General features: G+C 43.5%; 1 protein-coding gene across 1 annotated transcript in view; it reads left to right on the top strand.

Annotated features, from left to right (window-relative positions):
- CLCN6 (chloride voltage-gated channel 6) overlaps positions 1-26,352 on the top strand; it is a 1,280,196-nt gene that overhangs the window by 497,325 nt on the left and 756,519 nt on the right. The window contains exon 13 of the mRNA XM_044075232.1: positions 14,662-14,782. Coding sequence (XP_043931167.1) covers positions 14,662-14,782 — 121 coding nt within the window. The remainder of the gene's footprint in view (positions 1-14,661; positions 14,783-26,352) is intronic.

Raw genomic sequence — 26,352 nt, 5'->3', positions numbered from 1 at the left:
CAAGTTATACCAACCACAATAAAATGAAGGAAATATACTTAAATCAGCTTATGTCCAGTTGATGTATGCAGACAAATCTCAGTAGCAGCAACTCTACTTAAAATGATTACCAGAGATGTAACCAACACAGGTTTTAAAGTTATCAGAAAACCCCCCAAGCTAATTAACACTTAAAGGAATTTCAGAGCAGTTTAACAACTAGTGCAGAGCTTCAGACACACACACAAGACAGTTTCAACAGAGCTAGATCTGAGAAATCAGTCCCCAAGTTATAACAACCACAATAAAATGAAGGAAATATACTTAAATCAGCTTATGTCCAGTTGATGTATGCAGACAAATCTCAGTAGCAGCAACTCTACTTAAAATGATTCATCCCTGGTTTGGCACCTATCTCTCTATTGGACACATGCAACCTGTAATGGTTCATCTCCTAAGCCCCTGCTTGTAAATGTTTCATCCATGAAGTCCTTGCTTATACTTATCAAGGGTATCAGAACGTGCCAGGGATTTGGGGTGTATGGCTAGGCTTAAAAGGTCCCCTTGGTCATTAGCCTAGTAACCACCTATAAACCAGAACCCAGTTATCCACAAGGAAAATCCTGCAAGCTCTAGGGTTCATGGACTCCTGCATTCTACTCATTCCATATGCCAGACTGCATATGAGGAAACTACAGTGGTACCTAAAAAGCCTTTGGTGTCAACAATCTCAAGACCTGGAAACTATCATACCTATGATACCCTGTCTAAGGAAAGATTTTCTTTGGTGGGCAGCACATACAACCACAAGGCTCTTCCCTTCTCACTACCCCATGTCGCTTAGACCCTCACCACAGATGCATCAGATTATGCCTGGGGTGCACACCTGGAAAACAGGTGCATTCAGGGCCATTGGAGCCCAAATCAAATACATCCACACATCAACCAAAAAGAGATGCTAGCTGTTCAACATGCTCTGACAGTTTCCAGACCCTACTCTCCCCAGGGCCTCTAGTGATCAAAACAGACACCACAGTGATGTGGTATATCAACAAGCAGGGAGGAAGTCACTCTTATCCTCTCTGCAGGCTCGCCATGACCCTTTGGCACACAGCTTCAGCCATGCAAATTCACCTGCCAGCACAATTCTTGCCAGGCTCCCTAAACTCTCTGGCAGACAACTTGAGCAGAAACATGCTAGACCCACATGAGTGGCAGCTAGACCACAGAACCTTCAACCTTGTAACCCAGAAATTGGGCACCCCGAAGGTGGACCTCTTTGCCTCCCACAACAATCACCAGCTCAGCAAATTCTGTACCAGGGAACCTCACAGCAAGGCCTGGAAAGTGGATGCTCTATCCTTCCAGTGGGTAAACCTCTTGATCTATGCATTTCCCCCCTCTACCACTAATTTCAAGGGTACTGCTCAAAATAAGGAAGGATAAACCAAGGGAAATCTTGATTGCCCCAGACTGGCCACACCAGCACTGGTACCCACTGCTGTGCAGCCTGTCACCCCTGCCACCATAGCACCTACCTCAGATCCCAACACTCCTGACCCAGAAGAATGGAGAATTCATGCATCCACAATTGCAGACCCTGAACCTGGCAGCCTGGCTTATTCCCTGACCTCTCCTCCAGCTGCCTGGCTAAGTAAACAAGTCCTGGATGTTATGCGTGAGGCCAGACACCACAGCACTAGAAAATCCAGTGCTGATAAGTGGAAAAGGTTTTGCACCTGGTTCCAGGCTAAAGGAGCTGAAACAGCACAGCCCTCACTACCTGTCATCCTGGATTACTTAGCAGACCTACTACACTGGAGCCTCAGGAGCCTATCCTTCTCTTCTATTAAAATTCATGCCTCTGCCATCTCTGGTCATTACAGCACAGAGCCACCTCTCTTCTCACACCCTCTCATGAAACAGTTCCAAAGAGAGGCTAACAATTTAAAGCCACCCAGTAGAGCTCCTACTCCAGCTTGGGACCTTAACTTTGTGTTAGAAAACTCACCCTACCCCCTTTGAGCCTGCAACTACAGCAGAGTTATAATTCCTCTCTTGGAAAACAGCCTTGCTTCTGGCCATCACTTCAGCTAGAATAGTTTCAGAGCTACAAGCACTCATGGCTGTAGACCCTTTCATCATTTTCCATGCTGACAGGGTCTCCCTCAGGACTAACCCAATTTTCATGCCTAAAGTGGTGTCCAGTGTCGCTCTCAACCAATCAGTTCATTTGCCCACCTTTTTCCCTAACCCAGAAAACAAGGGGAAAGAATTCTACATTCTCCGGATGTACACAGACAGCTCAGATTCTACCTGGATAGGACTAAATAGTCAGCTTTGCAGCAGGGGCAGAGGGCAAGGCCATATCCAAACAAACCATCTCCAAATGGATAGCACACTGCATCCATTTCTGCTACAGACACCACGGGAAACCACCCCCTAAGGGGGTCAGGATGCATTCCACCAGGGCAACCTTCACCTCTGCAGCTTTTCTCAGAGGGGTCCCCACCAGGGACATCCTGGAGGCTGCAACATGGACTTCTGTTCCTACCTTTACCAAGCATTACCACCTGCCTATCTTCTCCAAATTCAAGGCAGACTTTGCAACCACAGTCTTGCAGGGCATCCTAGCCAGCCCTCAGTCTTCTTGACTGCCTCCACCCTTTCCTTCAGCTTTGGGAATCACCCAAGTGTGATGACTGCAACAGTGAAACACGAAGAACATAGTACAGTTGTGTACACTTACCATAAATGTAGATATTCGAGTGTATTCACTGTTGCAGTCCTGGTTTCCCACCCTCCATCCCCCCTTGTCTCTCTCTTCCACACACCTTACAGGGAATTCTTGGTATTTATTTTCTTTCTTCCACCATATCCTATCTCCCTATTTGGGGGCTCCTGACAGTTGGGGCCAGAAAAAATGATGTAATGGCTTCGGCTGCCTGATTTTATACCACTGACGACCTGACGTCAGTCCTGGAGCCACAGCAACCGACACAGAAATACTAAGCCTCTGGTATTCGGGCCGACTGAGGGCTACCCTTGGCAGGGTCATCAAAGTCTGATGACTGCAACAGTGAATACACTCAAACATCTGCATTTATGGTAAGTGTATACAACTGTACTTTTTGGGTGCAGTCTGTTGGCATACCTCAAGTTCAACTGGCAGGCCTGGTTTTAAACCCAGTACTTTCCATCCTTGAGACAGGAACACCCAACATGCTTTTGGGAGGAAACAACAGACAAATGGTTGCTGGAAGTCTGAATTGAACTCTGGACCTTATGTCTGGGAGGTTGAGGTAGGGACCTTAACTGTTATGCCCCTATGCGATTTGGAAAGGAAGATGGATACTTGTAGAAATGTGATGAAGATGTTTATGTGGGCTGTTAAAAAGAATGATCAAGCTTTGTCATATGACTTCATTTTTTGTGATTATATAAATAATGATGGATAAGCTACATAATCAGTGAAAACTTGTGAAGAGTTGTTCCTTGTTTTATATAATGATACATCCATTATGGTGTAAACTTAAAATGGATGGGCCTTGACCAAAAAATGGAAAAGGATCAAGTTTGGCAGTGATGCATAAAAGTTTTATTTGTGAGGATCAAGTTAAGAAATTGCATCCAGTTCCCACACACCTAATTGTTCTGTGTCATGAATTGTTTGGGTTCATGCGTGATTAGGCTTGGTTTACTATCAAAATTTCAAAAAACATTTTTGTAAGTAATTACTTACTCGAAAAACATTGTCAAAATTAACAATAGTGACCAATCAAAATAATGAAACAAGAAAATGTTAACAATTCAAAATTGAATTATTGACATTTTTCAAACTTACCTTAACATCCGGTGATCAACACACATTTTGTAGTGGGGCAAGCCCTCCTGCTCCCCCCACTACTTGCATATTACAACTCCGAGATCGCACTACAGTGAGAAAAAGGGAAAAGTTCCCAATCCCCACCATAGTGCGTTCTCAAATCAGTATGTCAATCTCACAACGTTGAATGCATACTAGCATTCACTGTTGCGGGTTCAACATTTTCGAATCTCTGTTATAAGACTTTCATAAACTGCCTTTCAGCAATCAGATTTTGCATAACGGCATTCGAAATTTTGATAGTAAACCATTATGCTTGAATGTTTAGGTTGTTACTGACTGGATGGTTAATAGAGGGATTTGTTTAAAAAAAACTCTGAATCTGTCACTGTGGAAGGTGGAATTTTGACTCCGAATAGCAGGATCTTTTAATCACAAGCTTTAAATATTTTAAAAGAAGATGTTGTTGTTGTTGTGACTTTCGGCTTTTCCCGGCTAGGGGCCACCACAGCGGAACTCCGATCCGCTAATAATTGGCAGTTGATTTTTACGTACAGAGTTGCCAGCCCTGACACACAACCTTCAACGAAGGTACACCCATTCACGCATGTCTCCACGCAGAAGACGCTCTGAGAGTCGAACTGGACAGCGTCTTACTGTGAGGCGACAACGCTACCGCAGCACCACCACCGATATTTTAAAAGAAGATAAAAGACTGAATACATGAGATATTGTGTACTGACTTGGAAGAGATTTAGGTTCATAGGTTGATACTAGGCTATCTGCCCTAGGGCATTTATAAGCCTAGCCAGAGTGTGTTTGGCTTTTGCCACCATTTTAGATTAGTAGACTGTGCCTTTGAATAGTAGGTCACAGAAGATAGCCCTTTTAAGGTTTGTTTACTGTGCCTCTGTCTAGCAAGGACACAGAAGAGATCCTAGGGGTAAACTTACGATCTCCCATCCATTCATCAAGATTTCTCTTGAAGAGGGTCAGTGAGGGGCTCTGCCTAACTTGGACTGGGATTGTGTTCCAAAGTGAGGGGAGCCTTTGGGATATGAATCTGTCCCTCCAGCATGTCCTATTTATTTCTGTGCTGAGGTTTAAGTCCCTGGAGCATGTAGCTCTAAGGGATTTGGATTTCCTGAGGTGGAGCATGTCCATTAATTCCGGGTTGGACATGGCTTTATACGTCAGGCACAGATCGCCTCTGAGTACGCGGTAAGCAACTGAGTAGAGCTGGAGTTTCTTTAGCCGAACTGCATAGGGCATCTGTTTGAGTCCCTTGTTCCTCTTGGTGAGGTGCTTTTGGGGTCTTTCCAGTTGCTGCAGGTGTCAGGTAAGGTACATCCCAAATGGGGCATTGTTTTCAATTATGGGCCTGATGAGTGATGAGTAGAGGGGCACAATGACCTCTCTTGATCTAGATGTGAAACCTTTCGTGATAAGGTGGGCTATATAGAAGGTCTTTCTAACGACTTTGGCAACGTGGTTGTCAAAGGAGCAATTGCTGTCTACTTGGATCCCCAAATCCCTAATTACTTCTTCCGTACTTAATGGATTACCACCTATGTGGTAATTTGTGGGCACTTTGTTTTTCCCAAAGGGGATGACTATGCATTTTTTGGCGTTTAGCTTTAGGCCATGGCTCTGGCACCAGTTATCTGTCTCTGTGAGACCCTTTTGGAGGATGCTTGTGTCAGCCGGAGAGTCGATTATGGCACCCAGTTTGTAGTCATCTGCGAACTTGGTCAGCCATAGTCCTCCTGTGTTAGCCTGTACCTCAGAGAAATATATACCGAACAAGAGAGGTCCCATGACTGAGCCTTGTGGGACGCCACTTGTAACTGGTTTAGAGTCTGACATGGCACCTGCAATTCTGACCATGTGGGTTCTATCCCTGAGCCAGTTTGCAACCCATCTTGTGACATAGGGGTTGTTATTTAAGCTGGTGAGCTTATTTATGATGCCCAAGTGGGGTATTGTGTCGAAGGCTTTTGCGAGGTCCAGGTAGGCTGTATGGACTACCTTCCCTTCGTCTGTGGCCTTGGTAATTGTTTCAAAGAAGTCGACCAGGTTCAAGAGGCAAGATCTGCCCTTAACAAAGCCGAATTAGGTAGGATCCAATGTCTGGAGGTTCCCAATGTCTTTGTTTATGAGTTCCATGATGATACGCTCCATAGCTTTGCAGACCAGGCTAGTCAGGCTTATAGGGCGATAGTTTCTGGGGTCCGTTGTGGCACCACCTTTGTGGAGCGGGACCACTGTTGCTGTACGCCATTCCTTGGGTACATATCCTGTAGTAAGGCTGAGATTGAACAGTGACTTTATGTGAGGGTTAAGTTCTTCTTGGAGCTCATGTAAGACGCAGCCCAGGACACCGTCCAGTCCCATTGATGCTGTGTTTTTTGCTTTGGAGAGGGCAGCTCTCACCTGTTCATCTGTGATGTCAGGGAGGCTACACTCTGTTGGGATAGACATTTGCTCTTTTGGGTGGGATGGGGGGGAGAAATTTGCACTGAACCTGTCTACCAGGCTGTTGGCAATGTCTGTGGGTTCAGTGTATTTTTTGTCATTTTGCACTAAGAGCATATCTGGGAGTTGCCAGCCAGGTTCCTGACATAACTTAAGAAGGCCTTGTGATTATCTTTAGTGTCTTGTGCAATTTTTCTTTCGAAGCTAGTCTTAGATGTTTTTATGAGGGATCGTAGTTTCTTGCTAGTACTGATCAGAGATGCCTTCCCTTTTTGGGATTTTGCTCTATCATGTAGTAGCTTCCTCCTTCTATTGTATACCTTATTTATGGCCGGGGTACACCAGACAGGTCTCCTGCCTTTGGAGGGAGTGAGTCTTAGTTTTATTTGGGATAGCACTATCCAAGCATTCCTGTAGGTGTCCATAGAATGCTTTTGTAAAGGATTCTGCAGTTTGAAAACAAAAATGAGCAATCCGACAAATAAAATGAGCACGTCCAGGAAGGCAGGAAGAAACTGCTGAACACAATACCACTAGAAAAATAGCGTATACTGTTTAATTAGCCGCTTTCGTACAAAAACTTCATCAGTTTGAGCCGTATTTTCCACTGGCCCAGGGGCTTTGAAGGAATCCACCTCGGTCTTGAGTAGTGTGAAGTTTGCTTTTGAGAAGTTCTTCACCGTGGTTTCCTTGGCTGGGGGTGGGGACGGGATATGGATGTCCAGTGAGATTAATTGATGGTCTGACCTTATCAATGAGGGGTATACCTCTGGTGTGGAACATAGAGTCCCCATATTGGTGATGACCAGGTCCAATATGTTTTCCCCTCTTGTGGGGGTGGTGACCAGTTGTTCCATAGCATTTGAATTTATAAATTCTAGGAACCGTTGAGCGAGGGTGTTGGGGCTTGAGTAGTTTTCCCAGTCAATGTTTGGGTAGTTGAAGTCACCCAGTATAATTGTGTTTGGAGAGACCTTCATATTCTCCAGTGTTCTCAGGAAAGCCGAGTGGGATTCCTGAGTTTGGGAGGGTGGTCTGTAGCAGGCTACAAACTGAAAGGCATATTTGCCCACTGTTAGTTGCACATAGATGGTCTCTGATGCTTCGTGCAATGCCACTAACCTGGAGGTATGGGTATCTTTGATGAAAATGGATGCTCCCCCTCCTTTTGTGGTTTGGTTCGAGTTTTGGGGCCGAAAAGCATGGTATGAGGTATAACCTGATAGTGCTGGGGTGCTCTCTGGAGCCTTGAACCAGGTTTCTGTTACTGCACAGATATCGATGTTTTCGAGCCTTGAGTGCGTGCATCTTGAGGTTTAGACTTCTGGCGTTGAGCAGCATTACCCTTAGTTTTTTTTTTTCATTTTGTTGTCTATGGAGGTGGGTTTGTCTTTTGAGCCTTGCTAAAAAAAGGCATTATGGGGGTGGTAAGAGCCTTAGCCAGTATTCGGAAGCCCAGGGATGACAGGTGCAAGCCGTCCCTAGTGAAGCAGCGTGGCTTGTTGAGCATGTCATCCCAGGCTGACAGACACTGGATCCCCTTTAAATGACACCAATACTTTAGCCAGTTGTTAAAATTGATCATTTTGTCTTTATACTGTGGCATCATTCTTGGTGAGGGTAAGATGCTACTCAAGGTCAGAGTCATACCGGCCTGGGCAACATGATCAAAGAGCTCCTCTATGTTTTTTTTCATGTAGTCCAGGGAGGTACGTCTCAGGTCATTCACACCAGCATGGACAATGACGGAGTCATACTTGTACTTGCTTTGGAGTGACCTGAGTACATGCGTTATGTGGTGGATCCTGGCACCCGACAGGCAGCTTACAGTGACCTTCTTGTTCAGTCTGGTGAGTGGGACGTCAGTGTGTCTGACAATAGACTCACCTATTACAAGTGTATTAGGTGTGTTGTTTAGCCTTAAAGACTGTGACTGTGTGGCACACTGACTTTGTGAACTATGTGATACTTGGATATTGTTGTGGGGTAGGGGTTGCTTGGATGTCTGCTTTGGAGGTCTCTGCTGCTTAGGCAGATTTTTATTTACAGCCTCCGAGTATGTTTTTGTGTGTTTGTGCTTGGTTTGCTGATGCGGTAGGTCTATGTGAGACTGGAATTGTAGTGTGTGTGGTTCCCTTCTCCTCCTGACTGACTGAGCCAGTACTGGGTTGAGAGAGCTCAGCCTCCAGTTTGGCTCTATAGTTGCATCTCTCTCATATATTTGAGCTTGTAGGGACGAGGAGTGGGTGGTCTGTGTACATAAGGCAATTGTAACATTGCTTCAAGATTCCCAGATTCACCAGTTGGACTGGTGAGTAAACCCGAAACTGACTTTTGGACATGCCAAAATAGTATAAGGAACTATTTTTTGACTGATCAGAAAGGACCAATAGGGAGCCTTGTACTTAAAAGGAGTATAAGAGGGTGTAGTGCTTTAGTTTATTAGTGTTTACTTATAAGATTACTTATAAGAGCAAGTGCAGAGCTTTAGGATGAAAATAGAGTGCTTACTTTGAGATTTAGATCAGTTCTAAGGGAAAAAGTGAAGAGCAGACTTTGTGGAGCCGGGAATAGTTTAAACCTGATTAAGCGGCTATGCGCAAAACTGCGCTAAAGCGGGTTTTAAAGCAGGGAGACTGAAAGAGATAGGAATTGACCCAAAACGGCCAATAAACTACAAGCTTCAGGGCTGAGACCACTCCTCCAGGGACAGATAGGCTGCTCAAAGTTCCCCACTCTCTGGTGAACAGAGAAGCTTCCTCCTATCCAAGTAAGGTTATGGGCAACACAGGAAGCTATACCACAGTCCAGAATTCAGCAAAGCCTGAAATCTGGACTAATCTAGCTCAGCAAAGGCGGGAAAAGAGAATATTTTATGTTATTTTTTTTTTCCAGAGAACAGCAGAAAAACACACAGAAAACACTGTAAATGCTATAAACAGGCTAGCGCACTTTAGTATGTAGCCTACAACAGTTATACAATACAAAAACGACTTAAAGTGATAAAAAACAAGTGCAAAAACTGTAAAATGCAGAAAGGCAATGCAATTTAATCTTTTAAAAGCACAGAGCAGTTTGAAACTCGCTTTTTAGGCGGGATAAGGCAGTCGGAGCAAAAAAACAGAAAAAAATACTTAAATCAGGAAAAGTCTCGCTTGGGTCTCTCTGTTGCCTGTATCACTCTGCAGGACACCACAAGGACCTGTGCTGAGTTGTATTCTGGTGCAAAACCGTGCTAAAGCAGGTTTTAAAGGAGGGAGACTGAAAGAGATAGGAATTGACCCAAAACGGCCAATAAGCTACTAGTTTCAGGGCTGAGACCACTCCTCCAGGGACAGATAGGCTGCTCAAAGCTCCCCCACTCTCACTGGTGAACAGAGACGCTTCCTCCTATCCAAGTAAGGATATGGGCAGCACAGGAAACTATACCACAGTCCGGAATTCAGCAAAGCCTGAAATCTGGACTAATCTAGCTCAGCAAAGGCGGGAAAAGAGAATTTTTTTCAGAGAACAGCAGAAAAACACATAGAAAACATTGTAAATGCTATAAACAGGCTAGCGCACTTTAGTGTGTAGCCTACAACAGTTATACAATACAAAAACGACTTAAAGTGATAAAAAACAAGTGCAAAAACTGTAAAATGCAGAAAGGCAATGCAATTTAAATTTTTAAAAGCACAGAGCAGTTTGAAACTCGCTTTTTTAGGCGGGAAAAGGCAGTCGGAGCAAAAAAAAACCGAAAAAAATACTTAAATCAGGACAAGTCTCTCTTGGGTCTCTCTGTTGCCTGTATCACTCTGCAGGACACCACGAGGAGCTGTGTTGAGTTGTGTACTGCACTGCTCGAAGTGCTAGATCCTCATAGGGCCAAATACCAAGAGTTCTAGATTGTTATAATTTGGTTTATACATCAATAAAATTTCAAGTTGCTACAGTTTCTGCCTGTATTCCATCCTACCCACAGGTAGCAGGTTAACCTTCTGTCAAGGCCATTTTTAAAGTACTGCATTCAAGACTTTAAAGAAAACACATCACACATCCTTGGGATTTGAACTTCATGCTAGAGGAGTCAACTTTACCTCTCTCTGAACACGGACTATCAGCAGATTTTAACACATCTTTCACAGAAGATACTTTTTATCTGGTTGCTTTTGTTTCTAATAAAAGGATTTACAGAATGACAAGGTGTTATTTAAACAAAATTGGATTTTCAAGCTAAAAGTTGCTTCTGCTGGGACTCGCAATCTGTCCATTTTGCTGACAATGCAGGTAGGACTGCTTGTTTCAGAAACACTGACCAGTTCTTTTTTTATCTGTCAAAAAGGGAAGAAAAGGCCTAAGTGTTTGGTTTGACATATTCCCTTTTGCTACAAATTCATTAAAACTTGTCAAAGAACAGTAAGAGCTTATTCCACCAGGACAACAGCTACATCACCACCGTAGTTTGGGCTTGTTTCTACACAAGACATTTTAGAAGGTAACACAAGTATGCTGACATCAGCTTCTCAGAACCCTATACATTTGTTACACTGACCAAGGTAGGACAGGTTTTGGCATAGCTGTGCTGCAGAATGTCTTCCACCTCAATTGTCCACCTCCCTTGAGTATTACACTGCTTGGAAGGCTACCCAGATGGTATGATTTACTGTTAAAAATTAGTTTTCCTGTAGAAGATTGCACGGTTTTATGAGAATACTTCTTGTAACACTAGATGTCCTTCTATACCCCTGTTGCAGTATTCATCACAGAAGGGAATCTCCTGCTAAGGATAATCCAACATCTGGCCAGTATACCAAAGCTTTTAGATCCTGTAGGCATCATGCAACACACGTATGCTCCCCACATAGGACGTAGGGCATAAACATAATGTACAGATGCAAGTACTCAGAACTTTTTTGCCACCAGTCTAAATGCTGTTATTAAACGTCGGTCTCTACATCCTTTTGCTGTCCTTGTTACCAAGCCATTTTCAGATAAGTGCTCCGTTGGTGTTGCTGCTTTGTTTTTTCCATTTGGTTGTTTACTTGTTCATGTCATCTAAGAAGGGAAAATGTCAGGGTGGGAGGCAGATTTGCCATAAAGACCCTAAGACCCAGTGTAGTCACTTGTCTTCTCTTTCAGTATACCTCGAGAACCAACGTCTTAAATTGTTGGCTCAGGAGGTTATGGCAGAATCCTTCTGTCCCGAGGGACAGACATCTTCTAAGAAGAAGGTCAAGAAGACTTGGCGTTTCATTCCTTTTTTTTCTCCCATACCCCCTCAAAATCTTCACTGATAATACCACTGTGATGTGGTATGTCAACAAAAAGGAAGGGTATGAGGTCTTATCTCATTTGCAGACTAGCTGTTCAGGCCTGGGATCTGCCTGTCAGTTATCAAGTGACTCTTGAGGCAGTTTACATTCCTTCTAAGCACAATCTAGTGGCAGATTCTCTCAGCAGGGCCAGAGTACAGGTTCACGAGTGGATGCTTCACAGAGATGTTTCTGGACAAAGTCCATCTGTGGGGGTATTCCTTTGGTAGATCTTTTTGCCTTCTCTCTAAACAGACAACTGCCTCTATTCTGTTCAAGAGTACCAAGTCGTCTGACTTGGAAAGTGAATGTCATTTCCTTGGAAGGGAATATTTTTGTATCCCATTCCTCCCCTTCCTCTGCTGCCAAGAGTTGTGCACAAGCTCAAGCAGGATCCTCTCAATATCTTGTTAGTGACTCCCTTTTGCCCTAAACAGCACTAGTTCCCCCTTCTTTTTCATCTGGCTAGAGGCAATCACCTCATCAGGTGGATCTTTTTACACAAGACGGGAATCTGTAGTCCATCCTCACCTGTCCACTCTTCAAATGACACAGTGGGTTATAGGGTTTTGATTCCCTTTAGGCACTTCTTTTCTAAGGACATGATTCTGGTTCAGCAGGATGCCAGGAAACCCACTACCAGAAAGTCCTACATATCTGAATAGAAGAGGTTTTCTGTTTAGTGCCTGTCTAGCCACCAGGATCATTTTTCAGTGGTGGTTCCCTTGGTTCTCTCTTATTTGTGTAATCTGTTCCATGCTGGCTTGGTGGACTACTACCATTAACTGAAATTACACTTACCTGAAATCCAAATAATCGAGACGACTCCACTGAAACCTTATTACATCGAAGCAACAAACTGCCGATAATTTTAACAGGAAAACTAACCACTTGGCCACCAGGACACAAAAGAAAAAAACAAAACAAAATGAAAGCCATTCTAATGGGGGGCTTTGCCCCCCCAACTATATATACCAACTCTGAGATTGCACTATACTGTGGAAAAGGGCAAAGTTCACCCTGGTGGCCAAGTGGTTAGTTTCCCTGTTAAAATTATCGCCAGTTCATTGCTTCGATGTAATAAGGTTTCGGTGGAGTCGTCTCGGTTATTTGGATTTCGGGTAAGTGTAATTTTGGTAAATGGTAGGAGACCCAGCTTGGCATATTCTTCAGCTAATGCTCATCTGTCAGCAATGTCTGCTTGTCTGCCCTTGAACCCCCCCCGCCCCCCTTGACCTCTCTATTTGAGGTCAGCCAATTTCTTAAAGGTGTCTTTTATATCAGGCCCCCAAGAAAGCCTATCCCACCTTCTTGAGACCTCAATTTTGTACTTTAAAAATTGACCCGGGCTCCTTTTGAACCTGCTAGATCAACTTCCTTGCAACATAGCACTTGTAAGACTGTTCTTCTGTTGGCTGCTACTTCCAACAAGAGAATATCTGAACTTTGGGCTCTTATAGCCATTCCCCTTAAATACCCAAGGTGGTTAATGAGTTCTCCTTTAATCAGTCTATTCAACTTGCTTCCTTTTTTCCTTCTCTGCAGTCTGCCAGTGAGAAGGTTCTTCACACCTTGGTCCTGCATAGACAGCTCAGGTATTATTTGGATTAGACAAAAGGTATTCTGCAAGTCTGAGCAACTTTTTGTTTCTTTTCATCCCAGGACTTTGAGTTTGTCTATTTCCAAGCCATCCATCTCCTTTTGGATCTCTAAGGCCATTTATTTTCATTATTGTTTTCATAGCAAATGTCTTTTTTCATCTGTAAAAGCACATTCTACTATGGTGGTTGCCCTCTCCCTTATGTAAAGAATACTGCAGCAGTGATATGGAAGGACATAGTACAGTTGTGTAAAATCTAACCATAACAGTAGATGCCCTTCTCTTCAGTGTTGCAGTATTTGGTCCCTCGTTCCCCACTCTTATAGTTCTTCCCCCTGTGTTTTGTTACCCTTCTTGCCAAGGGGCTGTTGCTTCCTTTTCCTTCTGAATGTTCTTCTTCTGGATATGCATGTTCTCCTTTGTCCTTGGGTGTGTTTTGTTCCTCCTGGGGCAGTTTAGTTCTGAGTACTTGCGTCCATACATCACCTTTATGCTCTATGTCCTACGCAGGGAGCATGCGTTTATGTACAGTGCTTATAAGATCTAAAGGTTTTGGTATACTGCCCTGATACTGAGCTATCCTTGGCAGGAAATTCTCTTCTGTGAACAGTACTGCAGCAGTGAATTATGGGAAGATTTTACACAACTGTACTGTATTTGAGGACGGGTTACTGTTACCATGTTGTTATCCTGATCTTCCCAGTAATTGTATGTAGTTTTTGTTTTTCTTAATAAGCTATAACAGGGTTAGTCATTTTCATTTAGTTGTAAAATATTAGGCTACTGCACTCACTAGTCCCTGTGAAGGACATGTGGGGCTAGACTAACTTAAAAAAGCTCCAAGAAGAATTTACTTCATATAAGGGTCTTGTATACCAACCAAGGTATGAAGAAATGTTTGCACTAGACTGAATGCTCTTATAGTGACAAGAGGTGCAGCTGATTCATGGTTTAATAAGGAATTACTAGGCTGTCAGTGTACAGGCTACTACAAGCCTAGCCTATAACCAGAGGTAAGAACCAAACCCTGTACTTTGTATCTTTGAGGGAAACACCTTTACCATTACACCAACCCCATGTAACATGTTTGACTAGAAATAAAAGGGACAGAGGAACAGTTGATAACATGTCTGGCTAGAAATGAAAACATAAGGTGCATAAAGGTGTTCTCATTCACTGTAACATAAGAGTTCTCCTTGAAAATCTGGTGTTATGTTTTTAAATGCAGTAGTATTTTATTTTATTTTTTACATGTGACTGGTTGTCTGACACCTCAGAAACCACTAACTACGTTTAGCTGTGGGCAAGTATAACCAGAGTGAACACTTTTAAAAGATCAGTGTGTAGCCCTTTCCTTATTATTTTGCCTTAAAGCTATGTATGATCTGAAACTGGAATGACCACATGTTGACCTGTTGTAAAAGAGACGATTAGAAATATACAAGAAATGTTTCCCATTTCTTTGTTTTCCTTTTTTCTTCATGCAGAGTGTTAGAGAGCCTTCTTGTTTCCATGGTAACCACTATTACCATATTTGTTGCATCTATGGTTTTGGGTGAATGCAGAAAACTGACTTCCCCCACTCAGACTGAGAACGTAACCCTTTTGGTAAGTATCATCTCTGTGTCACTAACTAATATAGTCATTTGCTTTGAATGTTGTAAGAGGTTTGATGTCTGTGCTACCAAACAGTGTAAATGTGGCTTTTATAACTTTAGGTCAATGATTGTACAGTATGGCTGCATCACAGGAATCTCTCTTTACTGCACTTTTCAGTATTTTAATTTAAAATCATCGGCCCATCTCAATACCAGAAGATTGCCAATTCCGGTAATAACGGCCATACAGGTAAAAAACGCACTCTGCAAAGCTAAGAATACAGCATCCATGGGACCAGATGACATCCCGGGCTGTGTACTACATGAACTACAAAATGAACTGGCACCTCACCTAAGTGTCATGTTTAACCATACCCTCACCTCAGGCTTCGTGCCCACTTAGTGGCGCACAGCACAGTTATCCCACTCCACAAGGGGGGGATCCACCTTGGATCCCGGGAACTACTGCACCATCAGTCTGACGAGCTGATCTGCAAGGCCATGGAATGTATTATCATGGAATTTATAAACAAAGACATTGGCAACCTTCAAACACTGGACCCCACCCAGTTTGGGTTCATGAAGGGCCGATCTTGTCTCCTGAACCTGATTGACTTCTTCAGATCAGTCTCCAGAGCTGTGGACGAGGGTAAAGGCGGTCCACACAGCCTAACTGGACTTCGCCAAGGCCTTTGACACCACCCCCACTCTGGAATCCTAGATAAACTTACTAAGCTGGGCATTAATCCTTGCTTACTGACAGAACCCAAACTCTAAAAGTAGCTGACTCCAAATCCATCTCCAGACAAGTGACAAGTGGAGTACCTCAGGGCTCAGTCCTGGGACCTCACTTGTTTTGCATCTACTTCTCTGACGTACAGGCCAACACTAAGGGACTCTGGCTAACAAAGTTCGCAGATGACTGTAAACTGGGAGCTATTATTGAATCCCCAAATGATGTGGATACTCTACAAAAGGGCCTTACAGAAACAGATGCTTAGTACCAGAACCATGGGCTCAAGCTCAATGCCAAGAAATGTATAGTTATCCCCTTTGGGAAAAAACATGTATCCAGGAATCACCACATAAGTGGCAGTACCCTAAACACCGAAAGTGTGATAAGAGACTTAGGGACACAGGTGGACAGTGGTCTCACTTTCGATAACCACATTGCCACAACAGTCAGGAAATTCTTTTATGTGACGCACGTCATCACCAAGGCCTTTTCATCCAGAAAAAAGGAGGTTGTTGTTCCACTGTACTCATCCCTCTTTAGACCCATTATAGAATACAACTCCCCATTTGGTATATACCTCTCAAGACATCTGCTCACAGGCCTAAAGCAGATGCCCTATGCTGACCGTCTTAAAAAACTCCAGCTATACTCTGTCACATATCGTCTACTCAGAAGCGGTCTCTGCTTAACATATAAGGCCATGACAGACCCAGAGCTGTTGGACATGCTGCACTTAAAGAAATCCCAGTCCCTCAGAGCCACATGCTCCAGGGATCTAAACCTTGTCATCACAATAAACAAAACATGCTGGAGGGATAGGATGTTCATTGTGCTATGCTGCTGCAGTCATCACACTAGGGTTATCCTGCCGTCAGGCGGTCCCGCAGTCGGCCAGAATTCCAAAGCCTTGGTCCGGCGTCGGTTGTCTTCGCTTCTTCCCTGACGTCAGTGCGGCAGGGGTATAAAAGAGGCAGCCGACACCATTTTATTCAGTCTTTCTTGCCGCGCGGTGCCTGAAGCAGAAGCAGTTCGCAAGTGCCGGTCGGCCAGCTCCTGAGATTTCCAAACAGAATTTCAGCCGAAGTCTTCTATAAAGCTAAGTACCCCGTTGGGGAAACTTTTCTTGCCTCAGACCGATGTCAGACAAAGTTAATAATTGTATTTCTTGTGGGAAGCAAATACCTCATAAGGATTTTCATTCCTATTGTATTCCTTGCCTAGGCCCAGACCACGACATCTTTGGTTGTCGGTTTTGCGCTAGGTTCAGTAAACGCACTATCAAGCGTCGGGCTGATACCGCCCAACATTATTTTGGTAGAAGATTCAATTATATTATGTCGTCGGAGCAGCCGACTTCAGCTATGTTCAAAAAATGCAAGGACAAAGACAGGCAGCCTAGGCCTAGACCAGATACCGAGGTCTCATTTAGGCCTGCCGCCGGATCCCTGGTACTCGGTGAGGCGCCTACGCAGCCCCTGACTACTGCAGATTTAGAATTTACGACTACCTCTCAGACAGAGACTACCGGGCCTCTGGAGCCCGATCATCCTCAGCACGCGGACGCCAGCCCGGCCGGCGAGCTGGATACTAGGGACAGGCCTTTGGCTTCCGAATGTGTATTTAAACCGACGACCCTCTCTGTAAAGTCCTACGCGAAGCTTAAAGCGATGACTAAGGTTAAAAAAACGGGTCCACAGACTACCACGAAGGCCCCTATGCCTAAAAAACAGATGCTCAAAATGGCGGAGGACCTGATCACCCGTATCAGAGGTTCACAACCCCCTCCTGACAAAAGGCCTAGACTGGAGGAAGAATTCCCTCCTTCTGACCAGGAATCCATTTCCTCAGCAGACTCTGAGGAACAGGATTACCCCTACCCTTCCTACGAAGACTCAGATGCTGAAGAGTCTATCCCCTCTGTTTCTCCTCCTGAGGACTTTTCTTTTGGGGAAACCCTGCACACCATGAGAGAGCATTTCCACTGGGAAGGCCAAGATTATTCTGATTCCAAGAAAAGACTCCGTGAGTTTCTTCTTCTTCCTCAACATAGACCCCTAGCTATCCCTCCAGTTTTAGACATTCTGGATGATGTTTATAATGAATCTAGTCTAAATCCAGGTTCCTTACCACCAGCACCAGCTAAGCCAGACAGATACTATCGAGTTCCTGACTCTCACAAGTTTTTGTATAAAAGCCCTCCAGCAGACCCAGAAACCATTTCCCAGGGTCCCAAAGGGGTTAAGGCCTCTACAGCTAAGAATCCACTACCTGCTGAAAGAGACTCCAGGGCATTAGAAAGATGGGGGAAAAAGGTGTACACTTCTGCCACTTTGGCCATGAGGGCATTAAACTGTCAATTCCACATGATTAAATACCAGCAGTACCTGCTTACTCTGTTAAAACAGAAAATGATCCCTCAAACAGGTCAGCCAGATTACAAAGAAATACAAGATTTGTTGCATGCAGCAGAACAGGTGGGAAAACATACCCTACAATGTGGTTTTGATTCTTTGGAGGCCTCATGTAGAGCAGCTGTTACAGGGTCTGTGATACGTAGACATGCTTGGCTAAAAGAGCAAACTTTATCAGAACATGTCAAAGCAAAGCTACTGGATGCTCCACTGCAAAAGGATGCGTTATTTGGTGTCAAAGCAGAGGAGGTTTTAAAGAAAATGGAAGAAAAGGCAAAATCAATGCAAACAGTTAAAGATTTTTTACCGGTACAACCTCTTCGCTTCAGCAGAAACTGGCCATCAAAGAACTGGTCCTTTCCTGCTTCAGACAGACCCCAAAGGGGCAGGTACAGACACCCTAGGGGCAGAGGCCAGGCACAGAGTACCTTCAGGCCTAGACAGTGGCAAGCAACAATTCAAAGAGGGGGAGACGACAGATCTCAACCCTTCAGGAAGCAAACTCAAAGACTTTCCTCTTCGCCTGCCAAGGAAAATTGCCCAGGCAGCACCTCTAGGAGGAAAACTGGCTATTTTTACACAAAACTGGCACATTATAACAAAGGACAAATGGGTTCTGGATATTATTACCCGAGGCTACAGATTTCACTTTCACACTTTACCACGGATGAGAGGCATGCCAAATCTGCCAATAAACCAATGGACAGAGGCACAAAGACAAGTTACAGCTCTCATGGACATGAAAGCAATTCAAAAGGTACCTACCACAGAGCAAGGACAAGGTTTTTACTCAAGACTATTTCTAGTACCAAGAAAGGACAAAGCCTGGAGACCCATCTTAGACCTTTCAGTTCTAAACACTTACCTGGAGATACCCAAATTCAAAATGCTCATACTACAGCAGCTTCTTCCCATGCTGGGCAAGGAGTCTTGGCTGGTAACGTTGGACCTCCAAGAGGCATACCTGCATGTCCCTATCAGACAAGATTGCAGAAGATACCTCAGATTTTTGGCAGGTTCAACGCATTATCAATTCTCTGCATTGCCCTTTGGCTTATCTGCTGCGCCCAGAGTATTCACGAAATGCCTGGCATCAGTAATTGCACATTGCAGACAATGAGGGATACAAATTTATCCATATCTGGACGACTGCCTGATCCAAGGGGACAGCAAAGACATCCTACTACAGCATCTGGCGTTTGTAACAAGATTGCTAAGTTGCCTGGGGTACACAGTAAACAAAAAGAAGTCAAAACTAATACCCTCACAAGAAATAATTTTCCTGGGTGCCAGCTTGAATACAATGGCCCAGATGGCTTACCTCACGCCAGACAAGCAAAAACAACTGGTTCAATACTTCAAAAAGATGGCAACCTTTACCTGGCACACTGCAAGGAAATTCCTGCAGGCATTGGGGTACATGGTATCCTGCATTCAACTAATTGCATATGCAAAGCTGCATATGAGAAAAGTACAATGGTACCTAAAAAGTGTATGGTCCCAGCACAGACACAGCCTAGAAGCAAGTATACCTCTCATTCCCTGCCATCAAAAAGAGTTCCTATGGTGGGCTCAAGCATGCCAAGCAAACAAGGGTCTCCCCTTTGTTTTACCTCCAGCAAAGCAAACCTTGACAACAGATTCATCAGACTACGCCTGGGGTGTGCATATGGCAGGACAATGCATACAGGGCAAATGGCCTACAAACCTAAGGCATCTGCACATCAATCAAAAGGAGATGCTAGCCGTACAAAATGCACTAACAGCCTTCAAGGACCTCTTGCATCTAGGGCAACTTCTAATAAGGACAGACAACACCACAGTAATGTGGTACATAAACAAACAGGGAGGAACGCTCTCCTACCCATTATGCAGGCAGGTAATGGCCTTGTGGAACACAGCATTAACTTACCAAGTACAATTGCAAGCACAATTCCTGCCAGGAAAGGAAAACATATTGGCAGACGAATTAAGCAGAAATTTAACAGATCCCCACGAGTGGAGACTACACCCACAAGTATTTGCAATGATAATTCAAAGATGGGGACCACCAGACATAGATCTGTTTGCCTCAACCAACAATTGCCAGCTACAAAAATTTTGCACAAGGACTTATCATCCCCTGGCCTGGAAAGTGGATGCCCTATCATTCAGTTGGGCAGCATTGTCAGTCTACGCCTTTCCTCCTCTGCCTCTACTAGCCAAGGTACTACTGAAAGTCAAATCAGACAGACCACATATGATCCTCATTGCTCCGGACTGGCCACGTCAACACTGGTACCCACTACTACGAAATCTGACTCACAGTCCTCCATGGATCTTACCTCAATTCCCCAAGCTCTTAACTCAACAAAACTCTCAGATCCTTCACAGTCAACTCAGGACCTTAAACCTAGCTGCATGGAAGATACCTTAAATTATCAATCAACACTCCTCTCAAAGGACGTCCTGAATGTCAACCTGGCGGCCAGGAGGCCCAGTACCAGAAAAACTTACTCAGACAAATGGAAACGATTTTGTGCATGGAACCAGGCCAGAGGTCTAGATCCTGGCACCCCAAACATTCCACAAATACTCCAATATTTATCTGAGATGCTACACAAAGGACTCTTTCTCATCTGTAAAGATCCATGCTTCAGCAATTTCAGCTCAATATGATACGGATCCTTCCATTTTCTCTCACCCTTTACTAAGGCAGTTTCTCAGAGGGGCAAAAAACATAAGACCCCCTCAGAAAACCACCAACTCCATCTTGGGATCTAAATTTTGTGCTAGAAAAACTCACACTACCTGCTTTCGAACCAGCCTTTTCAGCGGATCTACAATACTTTTCATGGAAAACAGCTCTGCTGCTGGCTATCACCTCAGCACGCAGGGTCTCAGAACTACGGGCGCTTATGGCAGTGGAACCTTTCCTCATTTTCCATCAGGACAGAGTGTCTTTACGAACCAACCCTTCCTTCCTGCCAAAGGTAGTTTCCAGTGTGGCTCTCAATCAGACCATACACTTGCCCACCTTTTATCCAAACCCTCAGAATAAAGGGGAAAAACTCCTTCACTCTTTGGACATTCACAGACAGTTGCATTACTATTTGGACAGGACAAAGGCCTTCAGAAAATCTGAACAACTATTTGTATCATATGCAGCAGGTTCAGAGGGAAAGCCTATTTCCAAACAGACCATCTCCAAATGGATAGCACATTGTATCCGCCTCTGCTACTCTCACCATGGGAAACCAGTGCCTGTTAATATTAGGTCTCATTCTACCAGGGCTACAGCAACCTCAGCAGCCTTCCTCCGAGGAGTCCCAACAAAGGACATTCTGGAGGCAGCCACCTGGAGTTCAGTGCACACCTTCACCAAACATTACCACCTTCCACTATACTCAAAAACCAGGGCTGGCTTTGCCACTGCAGTTCTGCAGGGTATCTTAGCTGCGCCTAACCCAGTATAGTTCCTACCACCCAACCATAGCTTTGGGACTCAACCCAAGTGTGATGACTGCAGCAGCATAGCACGATGAACATAGTACAGTTTTGTACCTACCATAAATGTAGATGTTCGAGTACTTATGCTGCTGCAGTCCAGGTTACCCTCCCTCCAGCCCCACTTCCTAACAGGGGTTTTTTTTATCTACAGGTACATCAACCTTTTGGATGCATGTCTATATGGTGTATTTGCTTACAACTACCACTATTGTTTTTTCTCTAAGGTATGGTTTGCAAGCCACTTATTTTGCCTTATTAGATTGGGGCACCTGACATCTGGGGCAAGAAAAACTGAAGAAAATGGCGTTGGCTGCCTCTTTTATACCCCTGCCGCACTGACGTCAGGGAAGAAGCGATGACAACTGACGCCGGTCCAAGGCTTTGGAATTCTGGCCGACTGCGGGACCACCTGACGGCAGGATAACCCTAGTGTGATGACTGCAGCAGCATAAGTACTCGAACATCTACATTTATGGTAGGTACAAAACTGTACTTTCCTGACCCAGAGACTCCCCAGACTCTGGAATAGACTGCCCATACATGTCAAGCAGAGCGCCTCTTTGGCCCTCTTCAAAAAGAACCTTGATGATTGGATGGGAGAAAGGAAATTCACCTCACGGATCACATCAGTTGCCCTGCAAGACAGGGGTCCAGGGAAATAAATAGTGTGGTAAGAAATAGCCCGGGAATTGTTATGGCTAGGCTTGTATAGGCCCTAGGGCCAATAGCCTAGCACCAACCTATGAACCTGTAAACTGTTTCTATTGTTATTATAAAAGGCAGCTTGACTCTTAACAGAGCTTTGTATATGTCTATCAGGTGCTCTTTTGTCAGTCTTAATCATATCGGGCTGTTATATTTCAACTTTCTTCATCCACTGTGAACATAATTTATATCCACAGGACAAATGTAATCCTACATCATTTATGTAACTGTCACCTGAATACATTGTGTTGTACCTACCTGTTGTGCCATTATTGAATCTATATAAAAAGCACTGAATAGCATCCTTGATGCTTGAGGGCTTTCCTCACATGGCATACAGGCCTCTTCTGCTTTGAGTCAGGCCAGGCTTAGAGGTGGGTCATAAAGATCCTTCACAGAGGAGAAGGGTATGTTTCCAAAATCTAAGGTCATCAGCCAGGTTCGTTGTTGACTGACCAAAGAGTACCTCCCTCGGGGAACATGCATCCAGGGTTTGTTGATCCTGGCTTCCTTCTATGGTAAGTTCTTTATTTCAGTGAAGTCATTCCTATCGGACATCTGCCAGAGTCTGCACAGCATTATATAAGAGTCCACACAGAGTTAGAGTGGAGATGCATTGTCACACTTTGGAGGCTGTAGACATATCTTTAAGATCCTTCTTTAGTTCAGACTGTGAGGCTTGCAGGTTTATCCGCAGCTTTCATTACTACGTGAGAATGAGAACAGGATAGATGAATGAAATGAGTAGCCGACTGTTGGAGCTGTCACAACAGGACAAGACACTCATTTTACACCCATCTAAAGCTCTGGACTCCTATCTCCACTAGCAGCAGACAGCTGTTGTCTCTGAAACTTGTGCTGGAAAGCAGAAATCTTAGAGGAGTCAACGCTGGGATGCTTAGTGAGTTGGTTTGCCCACTCTGAGGACAAGCTGTAGAGGACATTTTACTGCTTGGAGGCAAAAGAAGCAGAGTAGTGATGCCTGCAGGGTACCTTAATGGAATCCAAGTGATTGGCTTGAGAGCTTTTTTTTTCACAAAAACTGCCAAGTGCTTCTTGGAGTAGGGGCAGCTTCTCAACACCCAAACTAACTGTTCCTCATAAAAATGAAAGCCTGTCTAAAGGAAGTATTATTTTTTGGAAAGCCAGGCACAGATGCAAGGTTCTACCCATTATCCGTCACAGAGGTGGTTATCTCATGCTTTGCAGCAGTGATGTGCTCACTCAGCAACAGGACAAGAATGAATGTGCTTGTAGAAAAATGTTAGTGATATAGAGACAAAAAGTGACATCCTTTAAATAACTACAGGTATGATGGCTGCTGTAACAGTTAAAATTAGAAATGCAAACTTTATGGGACCAGACAATATGCCTGATGGTTTTCTTCACATAATCTTAGAAAGTCTAACTTTCCCCCTGTTATTCAAGTTAAAAGTTAAAATATTGACATTTCCTTATCTATAGAGACAAGCTGTAGTGATTCCAGTTCATAAAGGCAGGCTTCTCATCAGCAGTGTTAGACCCACCAGTTTAGCCAGTATTGTTTAGAAAACCATGAGGAGAGTCGTAATGGGGTCCTAATGGAGAGATGAAAAGTCAGCAAGCAAAGGAGCGTAGTAGTGCTGAAATTAAATTCTTTCTCAAGTCTTGGTGAATACCTTCACAAAATCTCACCAAGGCGATACTGATATATAGACTGTATTTATATAGCATATATCATGGACAGAAGTAAATCAAAAATGAAAAAAGATAACTGGGGGCACAAGACCCAGGATAAAAAAGTGCCCAATCCTGGTAGGTGCACTGGTACCAGGACTGGAAAAAATGACAGTGTAGAATCCTCAAAATGCAGAAATATTCCTACAATGGGGCCAGGCCAGGCTCAGGAGGAGTATGGCACCCCTGTTGTAGAAGGAAGCAGCAGTCCACAAAAAGGGTAAAAATTGATTGGCCAAAAAAGAGCCATAAAGATGATACAGTGGACTATTGAGGATAAGAAAGAAATTATGTATTGTTGTTATTATGCAGGAAGCCCAGAATTTCTGGATACAAGATATACAAAACGATTAAGAGAGAAATTAGAGGAAAGCAAAATACTTTTGCAGGAAAAACTGTCAGAAGCTTCAGATAAAAATTTGCGTTCATTAATACAACAGATTTTTGAAAAACAGTATATAGATCAAGAAACTTTGATCTCTTTGGAAAAAGAAGCCTTTGAGGAAGTGGAAAAATATAAACAACAAAACTTAGAGATATTTGAAAAAGCTAAAAAAGAGATATGGACATGGGAAAGAAAGAGAGATTTGACATGGTGCAATATTTATGCAAAGGAGAAAGCTAAGTTAACTAATATAGAGAGGGCAGTCTCAAAAGTATTCGAAGAGAAATACAGGCAAAGGCATCCAGATATGGAAAATTTCACAATAAAAAGATTAATGACACAAAAACATAATGTAGAAAAGACTATTAGTAAAGTAAAGGTTAAAGAAATAGAAGCTGAAGTTGTGGAGTGCCTGCAAAGTGAAGGATTTAATGTAGATGGTCTAAGACAGACTACATCACAGTATGCTGGAGTATGTCCCCAGAATAAGAAAAAGCAAGAAGACCAGGAGACATGTGAAGAAGAAATATGGACAGGGGAAAGGAAAAGAGAATTAATATGGTGTAATATTTACGCAAAGGAGAACAAAGCCGCGGTGGCGCAGCGGTAGCATTGTTGCCTCACAGCAAGAGGCTTTCCTGTTCGATTCTCGGCTGGAGTGCCTTCTGTGTGGAGTCTGCATGTCCTCCCCATGGTCGAGTGGCGTTCGAAAGACATGAGTGAATGAGTGTGCCCTCTTTGAAAGTTGGGCATCGGGCTGACAACTTGGCATCATAAAAAAAATCTACTGCCAATCATTAGTGGACCGGTTCCGCTGTGGCGACCCCCAACCAGGAAAAGCCGAAAAGCCAAACAAACATTTATGCAAAGGAGAAAGCAAAATTAATTAATACAAAAATAGAAGCACCAAAGATATTTGAAGAAAAATATAGGCAAAGGAATCTGGATATGGAAAACTTTACAGTAGAAAAAATAAGAAGACTAGGAGGAAAAGTAGAAAAAGAGATTAGTAATGGAGAAGTCCAAGAAATAGAAATTGAGGTTATGGAGCAGCTGCAAAGAGAAGGATTCAGTGTAGAAAATCAAAAGTAGAAAGCACCACAACAGGATAGAGCAATGGATAGCCAAATTAAGGGGAAACCAGTGGAACAGGAAGTAACTGGTCAGGTGCTATATCAAGATATTTTGGAGCCTTCCACAAGAAACCAGTATAAACATTCATTTGCAGCTAGACAGCAAGGAAAGAAACAGGAAACTGTGGAAACTCTGATGCAGTCAATGTTGAGGAGTGATAGGCCAGTGAGTTCCCATATGACAGAACAACAGAAGACACAGGATGAAATTGAAGAGAAGGTGCCACAGGGAGGTGCTATAGAACTTTCTGTAGAATGTCCACAGGAAATGGAAAACAAGGGATGTGCCCTCAGTATGGAAGAAAAGGAGTTAAGAGAAGAGTTGCTTGATTTAATAGACAAAGACAGATATATCAAGATCAATGAGAGAAATAGACTGCAGAAGGTTAATAAAACCCCAAAAGTCAGAAGCTTGATAAAATAAATGAACGTAGTAATTACCACTGTCCATAGAGACCCATGTGATATAACAGAAGTAAACAGAATATATTACTGTGCTGCTAAATTAATAACTGATAAAGTTCTACCACAGGAACATAGGGTAGTGAGGGAAAAGAGGGGGCAACAGCGAAAACCATCATGGAAATATGGAATAGAGAAAACTGTAAATCAGCTAAGACAAGAAGTATCATTGTTAGAAAATTATAGAAGATAAAACAGATCAATGAAAATATTAAGAAAGATAGATGTGATAAAAGCAATGCGTGGTATTAGAACAGACCAGGATCTATTATGCACTATTGGAGATAAACTAAAAATTTCAAAACAGGCGGAAAGACTCAGAAGATATGAAGATAAATATAAGGGAAAAACACAAAATAAACAAATTATTGATGACCCAAAAATGTTTTATAGAGAACTGGGAAATAGGGTAAAAGGAACAGATAGACTGCCAAAAAAAGTGGAAGTAGATACATTTTGGAGAAGTATCTATGAAGATCCTGTGGAACATAACAAAGATGCTAAATGGATAGAAGTAAAAGAGAGAATAAGAAGTTCAAAGGT

The sequence above is a fragment of the Protopterus annectens genome, chromosome 1.part1, assembly GCF_019279795.1.
Source record: "Protopterus annectens isolate FY-2018-M chromosome 1.part1, PAN1.0, whole genome shotgun sequence".
NCBI lineage: Eukaryota > Metazoa > Chordata > Ceratodontiformes > Protopteridae > Protopterus > Protopterus annectens.
Note: the sequence above shows the minus strand (reverse complement) of the source record. Positions and strands in the feature narration are given on the sequence as shown.